This window comes from Parasteatoda tepidariorum, chromosome 10 (genome assembly GCF_982258835.1).
Source record: "Parasteatoda tepidariorum strain Cologne lab strain chromosome 10, Ptep-v5.0, whole genome shotgun sequence".
In the NCBI taxonomy this organism is placed as follows: Eukaryota; Metazoa; Arthropoda; class Arachnida; order Araneae; family Theridiidae; genus Parasteatoda; species Parasteatoda tepidariorum.
Genome location: NC_141764.1, coordinates 3122909 through 3139332, shown reverse-complemented (window position 1 = coordinate 3139332; position 16424 = coordinate 3122909). Strand labels below are relative to the sequence as shown.

Below are 16424 nucleotides of genomic sequence, written 5' to 3'. Positions count from 1 at the left end.
ATTTTCCTGATATAGCAATATTTTTTTGAACTGTGCAAAAGTTGAGAAATCATACAAACAACTTTTAAAGCAAATATTTTCAACTTTTTAAGACAAAAGGGTTAGCGCACAAGATTTTCTTTGAATGTTGAATTAAAATTGCATGCCCATAGTTTTTTTGTTCATTTAAAAAACAAAACAATCTGTTAAATTTTTCCCCTGTGCGCACATACGCATTTACTTTTCATTACTCGAATAAATAAGAAGCAATAAAAAAAAAAATTAATAATTTATCTTCATTTTTCGTAAACAATAGTATTTTTAGTAAATAGTCAGCTGTTCTGCTTCGAATGATATTGTGTGTGATCAGTAGAATATTTTTAATTTCTTAACAAGATTTAATTCTCAGATAGCTGGCAATAATTCTAAGTTTTCTTTCAATAAGAACTTAGCAATAATTTAAAAAGTAATTTTATTTTAAAGAAAAACATAAATTAAAGTACTTAAACGATTGATTAATATATTATTGGACAAAAATATACATAATAGAATTTAAAAAAATTGCATTAAAATTCAATAAAAAAGTTAGAAAAATAATTCTGCGAAACACGCACAGACAGGTAATTTACAAATTTATTTTAAGATTAAGGCGATATATAAGATGTAAAGAAGTTTTAAAAAACTCTACTCTAAACTCAGCTGCACGACAGCCCATGGAGGGCCAAGGCCTACTGTGCCCATCTCAGTTTTCTGGACCTAGGGCTCTGGGGTGCAGGAGCAGATGTTCCGTTCAGGTGGTCAGCCGAACGCGGAACCCCCAGTGTTTAGTTCCCAATCATGCTTGGTACTTATTTATCGACCCACTGAAGGGATGAAAGGCTGAGTCAGCCTTGCCCGGCCCGAGGAACGACAGCGCGAAGCGCTACCGCTCAGCCTCCGGGCGAAGTTTTAAGATGATTAAAAATGTTGACTACGCATTCGTATTAATAATTATAAAATATATATTCAAGAAATTGATAAATATATTATTCCAAATCTATGCATACGTATGTATATTATTGAAATTGTATCAGTTATTGAAAAAGAAAATCAAAAATTAAAAAATAATCACATTAAATAAGCACAATCTGGTGCATAATCATATTCTATCAGAAGCACGCCTTTATAAAACTAGACATTCGTTGAATAAAGTGTTTTTTATTCAAAATGCTTTATTTATAATTTCTTTACTAAATTACAAATAAATTATTAAATGACTAAAAAGAAACATCGTATTTTATAGTTTGAAAGAAATAAAAATAAAAGGATTAGCAAACGATTATTAGCGAAAAAAATATGAATGAAATTTTACACTACGCGCGAGAAGTCAAGTTCCTCGCAAGTTTATCACATTTTAATATTAATCGCCCCATTTAATCATTTTTTTATTGTCGCCAAATTATTTTTTCAAAAATAATTAATTTTAATTTTTTTCAGCTTCTAATAAATAAAAACAGTTGAAACTTTAGATTTTTGTATTGAAAAATATGTAGATTATTATGGTATAAAAAAATTCATACCTTATAATTCAAAATTTTTTCATCCTCAATTTAATTAAATAATAAAAAATAATTAATAATTACTAAACATTATTTTTTTCATGAAATTATCTTTGGGTAAATGAGTTTTATGAGTGGGCGCAATTTTCTTCAAATTGCTTTATTAGTTTTGAAAATATGACTAAAAACGTAAAAAGTGAAATTAACATTAACGGGTACGAACTTTGGATCGCTCTCCTGACCAAACTATGGGGACCATATTTCCCAGATTGCGGCTACCCCCTATATTTTGAAGCTTAGAAATCCAAATATGTAAAAAAAAATACATGTTTATTCAGAGAAAGTGCGTTTTTGTGTCTGATTTCGTAACTTAATTAATAGTTAGCACTAATTAATTAGCATATTTGAGGTCACCCCCGGGAACCATTAAGATCGACGCTTAGATCGTGAAAATCCGATCATTAGAACAAAAGTTATTCAGGGTGATATCTTTTTTTTTTTGCGGACTGTACACCTACTATAAACAAAATGTATTCATTTGTTGGTAAAGAGAAACAGGCTTTCCATTACTGCAGAAGACATTATTTGCACCCTTTCAGGAGTTATCTAATGAAACGTGTTTCATTCTATTTATATTTTACAACCGTCAATGAACAGTGGACCCAAATTTTTGGGTTTGTGACTACTACTTGTCATTTTGAACCCAATCCAGAAGAACTCCTGGATCAAGTATTGGGAGAAATTTGCCTCCTTGCTTGACTTCTGTGATCTGCGTAACGATCAGTCAGTCCACTGCAACAACGTAGAAGGCACAAAAATAGATAATTCAATCCATACCAGATCATAACTCCAATTACTTATTGGTAGATATAGTGCAGCATACATAACTAAAACTATTCATGAGACATTATCCAAAATAAATATCAATTCTTGCATGCAGTAATCTGTATATGATCTATCTAGTTTGCATTTGTATTGGAAGTTATTCAACATATTAAAATAATATTTCATCAAAAAATATTTTATAAAAACATACATTATTAAAAATGAGTTTTTATTTTTTTCATTGGCATAAGTAAGAACCAAAATAAATTTTATTCCTCATGAAAACATAATCAATTCTTGAATACATTATCTGAATGTACAATAAAAGTAATAATCTGTATCTAGTCTATCTAGATCACATTTGTGTTAGAACATTCACTACGTTATTTAACATATTAAAAAAATAATAATTCATAAAAAATATTTTATAAAAAAAATACATGAATTTTTAAAAAAAAATTTTTTTTTCAATGCCATAAGTAGGAACAAAATTTCGTTATAAATTAATCATTGAATGTAAATAAAGAAATCCTATACTAACGTATTTTAACTTCAGTGCTGAAATTATTTTATTGCATAATAACTTTAGTTTCACAAAATAAAAAGCAGCGAAATCTCTTAATATGGTTTATTACATATATTTAACAAAAAAAAAAAATAAAGAAAGATTTACTACAAAGCTTTAAAAGAAATTTATTATTATTTTGCAGCTTATTTTGAAGCAGATTTAATATATTAATACTATTAGCATCATTCCAGCATTTTTGACCACATCTCTTCTTCTTAAGGAATATTGTAGGCACTTTATTTACGTCGCACTAGAGATGTACAATGGGCTATTGGCGACGGTCTGGGAAACATCCCTAGGGATGATACGAAGACACCCCCATCGCAATTTTAATCCTATGCAGAGGGGATGGCTCCCCTATTTCGGAAGCCCGACAACCTGCGAACGAAGTCGAGAAATTTACTTTAGAACAGTTTAAAGAGGACCCGTACTGCGCACCCTCGGTCCCTACGCAGGCTGATCCAAGTAGTCACCCACCAGCTTACTGACCGCAGCCAGTGATGCTCGACTTCGGTGTCTTTACGATCAGAATATTGTAAGTAAGTAGAGAAATATTGGCTAGAAATTTTTATTTCTTTAAGGAGGCTAGAAATTTTTATTTTTTTTAAGTAGGAAATAAACAAAAGTATTTCACATTGAAGCTACCAAAAGTTAACTTTTGCTAATTTAGAAGTGCTGCTGCAGCACATTTTTATTCATTTATTTTGAAAGAGGGGACTTTTAACTAATTTTAGGGATTATATGTATTTTAATGATAAAAAATATCTATGCATTAAAATTATTTAATATTTATTAATATAAATTTGGTTGTCCAAACATAAATTCAAATCTTAATTGAAATAAATAAAACAGGAGGTAACCAAAATAAACATAACTACATTAATTCTACTAGTCTACTAATCATAACTACATTTATTTATTAACTCTGAAAACAAAGCACTTCTATTAATAAAATAGCCAAGTAAGATCACACGCATGAAATAATACAAAAAATAACAATATATGCAACAATAAAAACACTTTCCTTAGTTGGTAATTTAGATATATTAAAGAGAATTATATATATATATATATATATATTATTAAGAAGAAAACTCTTAAAAATGAGATTCAGTTTTCACATGATTTCTGACAGTTAAATATCACAACATTAAAACTATTCAATGGTCGAAAATTAAAATGGTTTGATGATGGAATAAATGAAAAAATCATATTTGAGATTCTGTTTCCTTGATTATCCTGAGTTAATTTGGGTTAATACGCACTGAAAATTACAAGAAACCAGATCACAAGTTTTAAAAATTTTCAGGCTCTCCAGAAATTGCTGATATGCCCTTATTGTACTTTCTTTCCTAAAAAGTCCCGCTTTAATTAGCAATTTGTGGAGTTTTGATTAAAAAAGATTATTTTAGACAGAGTTCACCGGCAAAATATTGGACTAAAATCTGGAAAATTAAAGAATTGAGTCAACAACAGCTTAAATGAGATACCTTCTTTCTAAATAACAAAATCTTCATTTTACTTAAAGAATGGTGACTTGGAATGAAATGTTGTTGCTCAACAGTCAAACCCCGCTATAGTGAACGAAATGTTCGGGCCTGTGCTTTGCTATACACATTTTCTGTGCATATAGTGAACTAAAAAAAGGAGGAGCTTTCTTCTGTCTTCGACTGATTTTTAAAACCATCTATAGAGTGGAATGTAGCGATAAGCATTTTTTCTTCTTTACCTCTTTTATCTCACTTTCCTTCCCATCCCTAAACAAAGACCAACCCAGGCAAATGTATGGACAAATTAATCCCTGCATCAGATAAAGTTAACTATTTTTTTTTTTTTTTTTTTTTTTGTGCACAAGACGAAGAGTCATAAAACAAAAAAGCAAGTTAACACATTTTTTGTTTCAGTCATTTTTGTATTTCTTTTTATGGGTCATTTATTTAAATACAGTACACTCTCAATTATCCGGTTAGCGGATTATCCGTGCTCATTCCAGGGTCACACGAAAAATATAAAGAGAAACATTTTCAGGATTAAAAAAATTTGATTCATGAAGTTATAACACTACCAAATTTTTGGAAGCAATATTCGTTATTGGATTGCAGTATATGGAATATCAGCAGCATGGTCAAAGGTAAAATCGTCTACATTATCACGATCTTGGAGAAAGGTCATATCGCTTGATGAACAATCCTCTTCAGATGTTCAAGAAAAATATGATAACAGTATTCTCGAACAAGCAAAAGAAATCGAAGGTTTCGAAATTCTTGATGAAGAAAATTTCGAAGATTGGTTTCAAAGTGATGCATGTGAGCCTGACTTCCAGCATTTGACAAATGAAGACATCGTTATGTAGCTAAATTAAATAGTGATGATAGTAACTGATGCAGAAGATATAGTAAATGAGGGAAATACAATTTCTCATTCTGCTGCTCTGTAAAAACTTTATTAGATTATGTGGGAGGATTTGATTACGGTGACATTACTGCGGTTCGTAAAATATGTGTATCGATATATGAAGAAGACGCATTACACATTTTTTTAAAAGGAAAATTCCTAGTTTGATGTTATACAGCATGCAAATGTCAGTAATTTTTATATTTTTTGTACTGATATTGATTTTTTCTTTAATAAAAGGAGTTTTCGGATTATCCGTGTTTTTCGATTGTCCGTGTGACCTGTCCCGGTGATTAACCCGGATAATCGGGAGTGCACTGTAATCTATTACAAAAAGTTTGGAACCATTAGTAAAAATTATTTTCAGAACGGATATAGTGAACCGGTCCCTTGAAGGCTCACTATAGCGGGGTTTGACTATATTAAATTAATTTAAACAGATAGAAACTAATAATCATTTATGTGGTTTTAGGTGCTGAGGAAATTTAAGCAACCCACAAACAAAATAATTTGGTGATTAGCAAGTCTTGTCAAGTACCAAATAGAAAAAGAATATTCTAGGAATTGAGCTACCTAATTAAAATAAAGGTGCCTGAAATGATACTTGTGTATGATTCGTTTTTTCATTGCTTTTTAAAATAAAGGAGCAATAATTTTTTTTTTATATCCGTCGGTTTTTGGGTTTACGACTACTGATGTTCAACACCCTAGCCTCGTAATTTTGAATCAATCCAGAAGACAAAGAAACTCCTGGATCAGTACCCCCAGAGATATGATTTGTCATGGTAACACGGAGGACTTGGTGACTCGACAGATTTAACATGCATTAGTCACCATTTACTACATGAGGAGTTTTCGGCCAGCGGGTATCGAACCCACCTCTTAGACTTGGACCTAGTGCTCTACCAACTAGGCTACCCCGGCTAAAAAGGTATAATATTGACTAATTTTATTTATATTTTCTTTAAAATAAAAAATGAAATTTCGTGAAGATGACAAATGGCCAGACAAAATTTGCTAAATACTAAAAGTTTTTGGGAGCTCACAGCGACCTCCCATTTCGGCGACCCTGCTCAACTTTAAGGGGGCTTTTCAAAAACATTTTAAGTTTTAGAATTTAGATTACGTAAAAACAACAATACACCACAATAAATTATTAAAATTTCAGACAGACTAACTGGGAATAAGTTTTAGAATTTAGATTACGAAAGAACAACAATAATTAACTCGGAATAAGTTTTAGAATTTAGATTATGTAGAAACAACAATACACCACAATAAATTATTAAATTTTCCGTCAGACTAACTGGGAATATTTAAAATAGAACAATATTTTTTTTTGAGAATTCATTTTTCAATAATTTGGCACCCCTCTAAAGATGTGCCCAGGGATTTATGTCCTCTCTTGCCCCCCTGTTACCTACGCCACTGCTTCCGAGTTGCTTTCAAAATAACACTTCAAATTTCATGACAATTGTTGCATATTATGCTTAAAATTTGATACATAGGGAATTTTAGGGATTCTTATAGTCGTCAAAATAGAAAACTGCAATATTTTCCAGTTATGATGGACATTAAATATATTTGAAATGTTATACTCATAATTTCAAATAGCATTTAATTTATCAAAGACAGTTAAAAAGATTAATTTAAAATGGGAGTTCAGAATAAAAATAAACTGAACATTTTAGAACAAAAAAAGGTCTTAAACTGATTTCTATAAATGAGGCTTGCTTCATTATGTATCAGTAATACTTATTTAAATATTCAAGCCAGTGGCCCCCATCCCCCCCCCAAGCTCTTGGACGCATTCTTGGACAAATAAATTCCTTCCCCCCCAAACTATTCGTTTTATTTAGAGTAAAAATTCCCCCCCCCCAAGCTTTAAGTGGGCACATCGTGCGCCCACCTTCCCCCCTGATGGGGGCCCTTGTGCAAAATGGGGGCCCTGATGGGGGCCCTTGTGCTTGTCTGTGCAAAAACTCTATTGCAATAGAGATTTTTTTGTTGTTGTTGAAAACTTATGCAATTTTATGGAATTTTCTAAAATGTACAAAAAACCAGGAGAATTTTTATTAAACCAGGAGAAACTGGCAAAATCCAGTAATCTACAGGAGAATCCAGTACAGTTAGCAGCTATAGTAATGGAATGGGTTCAGTTTAAAATGGGAAACATTTAATTTTTAAAGAAAAAAAATGTAAAAAAAAAAAAAAAAAAAAAAAAGAACATAGCTGAAAAGCAATTACAGTAGAGTCTCGGTAATTCAAGGTGGAAAGCACCGAGCCAACCTGGAACTTTTGAAAACTCGAGTTATCAAAAACTTAAAATGCAATAAATATTTAAATAAATGTAAACAAAACAATTTTTAAATTTTAATGCATCATTAAAAAATACATTATAGTTAAAGAAAATTCACTTATATTAGAGGGTACATTAAGCCAAGTTATAATATTCATTACAGTACTGCTTACCTGATTATCCCGAGAAAACTCAGGCGAAGCAGAATTTGTCAGTACGTTTCGGTTTATTTATTACGTTTTTACTTGGCCAGAAGCAAATAATAATAAAAATAATAAAAATTTTGCTAACTTCCTATTGTGAATGGAAGTTTGCAAAATTTAGTTTGGGGCGTTTTGCTGTTGGATTGTGCGATTGTATATACGAGGGTTGATGAATTTGCATAAAAAATGGCGTTTCTCTGGGGGGGGGTTTGGATCCCTTTGTGGTGTTTATCGTTTTAAAGATCCTCTCCCATGCATTCTATTGACCCCTGACTTGAGGGACACAGGAAGTATCCTACATTGGGGGTGGAGCGAAGGACTTTTTCTAGTGAGAAAAAGGATTTATTTTTAGTATTAGCTTGAACGAAGAATTAGCTGGACTAAGGGAGAGTATGAACTAGAAGGGAGCAGTAGAGCTTCGGAATTTAAATTTCATGTAGATTGTGTATATTTTCATATTTTATTTTTTAAGCATAATTAATCCTGAGATGACGAAATAAATACCTGCAAAATCCTTTGTCATCATTAAGCGGACTTACATAACAAACCAAATTTATGAAATGTCTCGCAAAGATAGAGTGAGAGGTTTCACAAAAACTATCATACAAAGACTAATATTCAACTTTTTTTCATTTGCCCGAGACTACTCGGAAAAGTAAATTAAATGTTTTTGCACATTAAAAAATTTGAAATTTCAACTAAAAACTTGTGTATTACGTTTTGTTTTAGCTCCTAGTATTTATTAAAATAAAATAACGATTTAATTTTTTGCATTTTTTTTTCTTCAAACAAATTGTTAAGGGAAACAGTACTTTAAAATAATTGTCTAATATTTTTTGTTGAAACACACTATTCACAAGTTTCAGTATTAAACACACAATATTGTTTTTAAACATTCAGCCATATTAGTTGTCGTAAAATCATTCCATGTATTGTGCGTGCATTGGTTATTATTTGGGAGCAAGACTGACTTTTTTTTTACTAGTTGAAATTTATGGGTTGTTGTTAATTTACGTCGCACTAGAGCTACACAATGGGCTATTGGCGACGGTCTGGGAAACATCCCGGAGGATGATCCGAAGACATACCATCACAATTTTGATCCTCTGCGGAGGAGATGGCACCCCCGCTTCGGTAGCCCGACGACCTGAGCGCGAAGTCGAGCACTTTACGGTAGAACAGTTTAACGAGGACCCATACCGCACACCCTCGGTCCCTACGCAGACTGATCCAAGTGGTCACCCACCCGCACACTGACCGTAGCCAGTGATGCTTGACTTCGGTGATCTGCTGGGAACCGTGACTTAATGATCAGTCCACTGCGGGACTTGAAATTTATGGGAAACTCGAACAACTGAGAATCTACTGTATTAGAAATTAAAGAAAGGAGGTTCCTAAAATACAAAAAAAACTTGTAATCAATATTTGAGTGGAGTTTTTGCTAAAATTTAGGAGATGGTGTTTGGCACTATATTTTCAGATCTTAGTTTCGGTGTAGGAAAATTATTAATCAATTTAAATAATTTAATCAATAATAATATTTTAGAAGCCAATGTTTGGCACTATATTTCCTGTATTTATCCTGTGCATGATTGGTATGGGGGTGGTCGGCCTGGTCTTGCTCTGATCAGGGCAAGCAATAGGCATGTCCAAACGGCGCTTGCCAGATTTAGAAGCGGACACACTCGATCCCAACGTCACATTGCGGACCTTAAAAGTCTATCCACCCTGCCCTAAGTGCCATGTGAACCAGTCTGCTCCTGCCCACATCCTATCATGCATTGGCTGCCAGAAGAGCCACCTAGTCTCCAACCCTGCTGCAATAGTACATGGCTTTGGGAGCTTTTTGGATGAGTTCATGGACTTGATTTAATGCTTCTGTTGGTCAAGTGGGCATAAGCAACAACAACAACAACACATTTTTAGATCTTAGTTTCAGTGAAGGAAAATTATGAACCAAATTAAATAATTTAATCAATAATAATATTACAGAAGCCAGTGTTTGGCACTAAATTTTCAGATCTTAGTCTCGGTGAAGGAAAATTAAGAATCAATTTAAATTATTTAACCAATAATAATAATATTTAGAGAGCGGGTGTTTGGCACTATATTTTCAGATCTGAGTTTCTGAAATATATATCCATGTATCTAGGTTAGTTTATAGATTTTCTGAAATATATTTAATCTTCAAATCTAGATTAATTAATTGATTTTCTGAAATATATTTTATCTTTATAACTACATTAATTTCTTGATTTTTCTGTTAGTCAACATTCGTTGCTATAGAAGGAGCGTGATAAAACTTTTGAAATTCACTCCAAAATACAAGAGAAAGTACGGTATGAGGACCCGTTCGTAACAAACTTGCTGTAGCGCCTTTGTAAAATCCAAAAACTCCTTCTTTAGCCATTATCTTCTGAATGCAATCAAACAACCCTGAATAAATAAGGCCTTTACCTTTACTGTCCACTCCTTGATTGTACATACGAGTGGACACAACGTCCAGTGGCGTCATGCACACAACAACTGCAACGCCACTTAACATGCTGGCAAATAGAGCACATAGCCAACTATTAGGCTTGAATACCTAGAAAATAAAAATATCAAGTTAGCCAGTACAAATTTCATAAAGAAAGAAAAAACAATATGCATGTAATGCCACAATAGGCATTACATATTTCCCATGTGGCAGAATCGTGGCGATCCAGCGAAATTAACGTAGAACAGTACAGAGTTCTTGCAGAAGCATCTTTCCTTTGTAAAGTTAAAAATTTTGATTTTCCTTCCTGCAGAAATTTTCGAAAGATTTTATCTTTTCTTCAAAACAATATTCAAATAATGCCTTTCTCGTGCATCTGAGTGGGGAAAAAAATGCTTGTGATCTCTCTATTCTCATTTGAGAATAATGGTAAATAAAGAAAAATTAAGTAAAAAATTTGGTTCCTTCTACATAAATTTCCATTCTATTACCCATCGGCCAAAAAGGTGTTGTTTTGGGTTTGATGATGTGCGCACCTTATTTAGACGTCATCATACTTTTTAACTGTGTTCAAGAGTAACAGTAAACAATGCACATGCGTTGTCATTGCATGCGTTGCTATGGCGACTGTTGCTGTTTGATAATTTTTTCATAACTCTTTTTCTCACTTTTAATTTTGTTATGCATTAAGTTGGTGACTTTATTTTTGAGATATGGGACCAGAGAGATCCCACAAATATTTGAGTAGTGAACAAAACAGAATTTCATAATTTTAACAATATTTTTATTTTCATTGTTTTAATTAAGAATCAGAAATTCTAACCAGCAGTTCAAACTGGATCGTTTTTAATACTAATTCAGGTGAATATCACACATAAAGAGGGTCCAAACTGATTGCCACGGTCCCAAAGGTTAGAGTTGAAGCAAGAAAAAAAACAATGCCAAGGATTATCTTACTGAGGCTGAAAAAGCCAAAGAACGTAGACCGGAATACCTTTTGACAACATATATTTTGCCAATGGGTAGCCTGTGATCACCTTTTGACGATCAAAAAAATTTTTTTAGAGAAAACATCCAAAGCCAATTTTGCCCATCAGGCTGTTTTTAATAGGAAATAATCCATAAAGTTTATTTTGTCCGGTTTTTTTTTTTTTTTTTTTTTGCAGTTATTACTTTAAATTTCCACATAGTTACTAAAATCCTATATTTTTAATACGATATTATTTATTACAACAACTGAATCTCGAATGCACGCATTTAGTAAACTTTTTTTGAAGAATCCGATTCGCGTGATTTAGCTGTCAATCTTTTTACGGTAGTTGCTGGTGAGGATTTAATGATTTTTTTTTAATGTGAAGATGATTTAAAAAAATGAAAAAAAGAAATAAATAGTGTGTCCCCCCCCCAACAGAATTCGAGAATATCACCCATAATATTAGAATAGGGGTGCACAACCTGCGGCCAATGCGGCCCTTCGACTACTGAAGTGCGGCCCGTGAGAGCTTCTAAACACAATGAATTTTTTTTTAAAAATGGCAATTTTTAATCGCACTTTTAAGTCATCACGTTTTGACACAATCAATTTCAACAGATTCTTTAGTAAATGTATGTTTAACGCGCTTTGTTTAAGCCGATTTTATCGCAAATATAAATGATTTTTTTAAAACAGTTATTTCCGCTTTTCCACGCGATTTCGAAAAGGTCGAATTTTTATTATGATGCAAGTTTCAGATCACCCATTTAAATAATCACTTTTTGGTGCAGTTTACTTGTGACAATTTCATCTTAAATCTAAGTGATTTTTTTATCTTTTTTTTCGCAATTCTTTCTTTTTTTCAAAAAATTTTCTTCGACAGTTATTACTATGCGTTCCCATGTACTATAAAAAATTCCATTCATTCTATTACGACATGCAAATTTTAAATCGTGCATTTGACACGCTTTATTCGTGCTGAGTTCAACATAAATATAAGTGATTCTTTCCCCCAATTATTTCTAAACTTTTCCACATGATTTTGACAATCCCGTTATTTAACTATGATGTTATTGCGGCACGTGATTGTTAATCGCGAAATTAATTAATCACTTTTTGATACGGTATTTTGGTGCAGTTTTATCGTAAATCCTAGTTATTTTTCCTTCATTTTTTTTCCCCCACAACGAATATTATTTGGTCGAATGTGGTAATGAATTGTGATTTGATCAAAAACCAAATATTCGGCAAAAAAAAAAGAAGAAAAATTGACTGAGCGCGGCACACGGGCCCAATAACAAAATCTTTTAGCAGCATAGTAACTCTGAAACTAAAATTTCAATGCTCAGAATAATATTTCCTGGAAAAACGTATTCATAAATTAACTCTAAAAAATAAGGCCAATCAAGAACGTTTTTGAAAATGTCGAAAAGCGAAACAGTGAACATAAAAATCAATCTAAATTTTTGAAAGAAAATTTTAAAGCTGAACATCTCAGTTTTCAAATTACCAGAAAAAGCAAAGATAAAAGAATTAAGTCAACATAAATGATATTAAAAATTACCGTGTTATAATAAAAACGTCTAAAAGAAGGATTTTTTTTAGTTAAAGAAAATAAAAAAGTTAGAAAAAACGTTCTTAATTTTTTAAATGAAAATCTTAAGCTGAAAATCTCAATTTAAATTTTTCTCATTGCCATAATTTTAGAAGAAGAAAAATTGCTATAATATAAATTTTATTAGTCACTTCATTTTTAAAAAAAATGCTCATTCATAATAAAAATGCCTAAAAAAAGAAAAACAGAAAAAAGTAATTTTTCTCAGTTCCTGAAACAAAACTTTAATACTGAATATCACACTTTTCTATGATACTGGTTACTATATTATAGTACAGGGAAAGAGTGATAATAAATTAATAGTATGAGACATTCTGTTAAAATGCTAGATTATAATAAAAACAGCAAAAAATGTCAAAAAAATCCTTCTCGATTCTTAAAGTATCGAAAAAATGACAAAATTGACTTGTCTGAAAAATTCAAAAATAAAAAAATAAAAACTTAGAAAAATACATTTCTAAAAAATATTCTGCCGAATATTTGACTGATCATTCAACCAACTGAATTTCTCACAGAAGGGCCAAATACTCGTTACATCCCTAATTTAAATGCAATGTTATTGAAACTTGAGAAATTCATAAAATGACGGAAAAACTTTAATTTTTAAACTGCTCACTGTTTGTAGTTTAGATTTCAATTTTTGTTGCTTAAGTGATCTTTTTCGATAAAAAAAAGGAAAATGTTTACGATACAAAAAAATATAATAATTAAAAAAATAAAATAATAAAGTACATTATAAAATAAGCATTGAATTTTATCTTGAGCTATAACAGTTTTGTTTTTATTTTAGGCTTTTGTCTAAAACCTATAAATTTTCTTCAATTAAAATACTTAATTTGAATTTATATTACTTAATTATAACTAAACTTTTTCCTACTTTCATTCTGTGGACATTGCAGTTTTCTTTTATTTATTAGAATTTAATTCTAAAATAAATTTTGGTATTGCATGATATGATTAAAAAAAAAAAAAAACATTTCTTTTCTTCAATGTTTATTTATTTTGATAAATCTATTGTTCATATGATAAAAATAGCAATTTTTTTTTGTAAAAAAAAAAAGTATAATCTTTTTTATTTTTGAAGGAATTCTAATAATGGAACACCTTTAATTTTTTACAAATATGTTTATTGATAAAAAAAATGGAGTGCTATTGTTTAAATAAACATTACTACATTTGTCATCAACATGTCTAAATACATGTGCGGCCCTTCGTTAGCCAACCTGTTGTGCAAGTGGCTCTTCACTCAAAAAGGTTGTGCACCCCTATGTTAGAATAAAAAATATAAATATTACGTATTCAAAAAAAAATTCTTTTGTCAAAAAAGTTTTATGTTGAAGCTTTTATTACTTTAAATCAGTAACATGTTATCATTAAAAGTACTTTGGAGAAAGATATTATTAATATTAGAAATGCAGAAAGCCTGAAAAAATTCTGCCAAGGGGTATATTTCCTAGCTTTCAATATTTTTTTAATCATGCTTAACCGAATTTTAATTTAATTAAAACAATAATTTAACCCTTATCACATTTCATAAAAAGCAAACGTAAAATACTTTACACTTTTCGTAACAATCAATGTTACAGCTAACTTTTTATTTCAATACTAATGTAAGACTCATTAATTTACAGTCGCAACTAAATCGATAACAAAAATCTATTTATAATTCTTTATTTCTTACCACAAAAATGTTTCAGATACATGATTATACTAATTCTCAGAGCCTTTTGGAATAAAAAGTTATTCCATGCTCAATTAAAAACAATTATATATATATTTTTGTAAACACAGCACTTTTGTTATTTCAAGTTAGTAACATACATATTTGTTATTATTAAAAGTATGTTGAAGAAAAATATTAGTGCTAGAGAGTTTTGTCGCAGAAAAGCCAAAAAAAAATCTGTCACAAGCTTCAGCTATTAGTGTACACAACAAAATGGCTCTTGCTTAAAAAAACAACCCTTGTAATAACTAAAAATGAGGAATTACTTACTTGAAGTTCATCGATGAAAGATTTTGCATTTGAAAATGTGGCCAATTGAGCGGCTGAACCAAACGTTACTCTCGACATAGCAGCACTCGCTCCCCGCCACAAGGCGAAGAATCCATAACCTTTGACAACATTTTTAAAAGCTCTCAGCATTCCCTCGTGTTTATGCTGAAACCCAACAGCAATAGTGGATGACGCTTGTATTTGAGTTTTAACCTATTTTGAAAAGAAGAATTAACTCTCATTCATTATTAAAAGCATGGGGAGATTTCTGTATCATGATCTGTGGCAGAATAATCAACAAGCAACTTCCTGAGCGAAAGCGGCCTGAGAGAAACTTTAAAAAAACATCACAGAAGGGGACTAACTCAAAGATATAACTCGTAGCCACCACTAGAAAAACATCTACTTGTTTTTATTTTTTTTTAAAAATTGCAAGTTTAAAATTTATTTGGCACCTTGGCAATTGTAGTTGGTGCTACAGATCACAAATACAAAAGTTGAAACAAAAGCTGAAATCTTTGAGTCTTACTGTTCTTTTTTCCCCTCTTTACATTAGCTGGATTGCCACTCTTGTGTCAGCTATTTTGGGCTAACTATACTTATTTTAATTGAGGGAAACTTACTTAAATAATGCTATAGTAAAGGAAATAGTTTATCATTTACTATAGCATTTACTGAATATCCCAGAAATGGCTAGGAGCCATACCCCTTCAGTGATTTTTTATCTTCCTGCAGGCCACTGTGTGGAAATTGCCAAGACTTGGCGATTACTTTGGCTAGATCAAAATACGCAAATCTTCCTATCACCCAAAACTTGGCAATTATTTTGGTGTAAATACTGATATGGAGATGTGATTACCATGTAGAAAGGACTTCCAACTAAAGCACCAAGGCAGCCAGCTGAAGCACCAGCAGCTATACTACGAAGGAAACTGATGCCATCCTTCGAATCAATGACACCACTCTTCTGCATAAAATCAAACGATCCCAAACGAACACCATTCATACAGAATTGGTACCACAAAGCAGGAACAAGACCTTTTTGGAGAGCTAGGATTCCATCACTTTTAGCTATCACATAAAAAGCTTGGAATGCGTTCTTATAGTGCTTAGTATAAACTCCGCGATTTTGAAGTTCTCCTTGTAGCTGCAAACGTGTTTTAACCACTTCTAAAGGATTGGTGAAAAACCCAGCACAACACGCAGCGATTCCTCCAATCGCGAATTCCATAGTTGCAATTGAAAATCACTAAAAAAAAAACTCGACGTTATGTTATCAGATCAAAATAACCAACAAATACGTGTTGCGTTTGTGCATATATTACTCTTCAATAAAATCCTTAGCATACAAGTCATAAATTTAACAACACTGAAATAATGCTGCATTTTTTTTTTCCAACTTATTATAGCCCTAATGAAGTGAGACACAAATCAAGACATCTTTCTAAAAGAACAGATAAAACACGAGAGGACTACACATCAATCACAATTAGCTCATATCCGACCTCCACCGCTGAAATGGATGTAAACAAATAAAGATGATGAAATAGAACACAAT

General features: G+C 31.5%; 1 protein-coding gene across 1 annotated transcript; it reads right to left on the bottom strand.

Annotated features, from left to right (window-relative positions):
- Positions 1 to 9755: 9755 nt before the first annotated feature.
- Positions 9756 to 16421, bottom strand: LOC107453569 (solute carrier family 25 member 35). The gene is made up of 3 exons (XM_016070443.5): positions 15726 to 16421; positions 14867 to 15079; positions 9756 to 10393 (listed from the first exon to the last, which is right to left on the bottom strand). The coding sequence occupies exons 1-3, from the start codon at positions 16095 to 16097 to the stop codon at positions 10070 to 10072; spliced, it is 909 nt and encodes a 302-aa protein (XP_015925929.2). The 5' UTR covers positions 16098 to 16421; the 3' UTR covers positions 9756 to 10069.
- Between the last annotated feature and the right edge of the window lie 3 nt (positions 16422 to 16424).

Excerpts from the sequence above, each read along its gene's own strand:
- LOC107453569 (XM_016070443.5), bottom strand. The coding sequence starts at position 16,097 with ATGGAATTCGCGATTGGAGGAATCGCTGCGTGTTGTGCTGGGTTTTTC. Across the intron at positions 15,080-15,725 it reads TTGGAAGTCCTTTCTACATG|GTTAAAACTCAAATACAAGC; the intron begins GTAATCACATCT and ends TTTTCAAAATAG. Across the intron at positions 10,394-14,866 it reads CTTTCATCGATGAACTTCAA|GTATTCAAGCCTAATAGTTG; the intron begins GTAAGTAATTCC and ends TTTATTTTCTAG.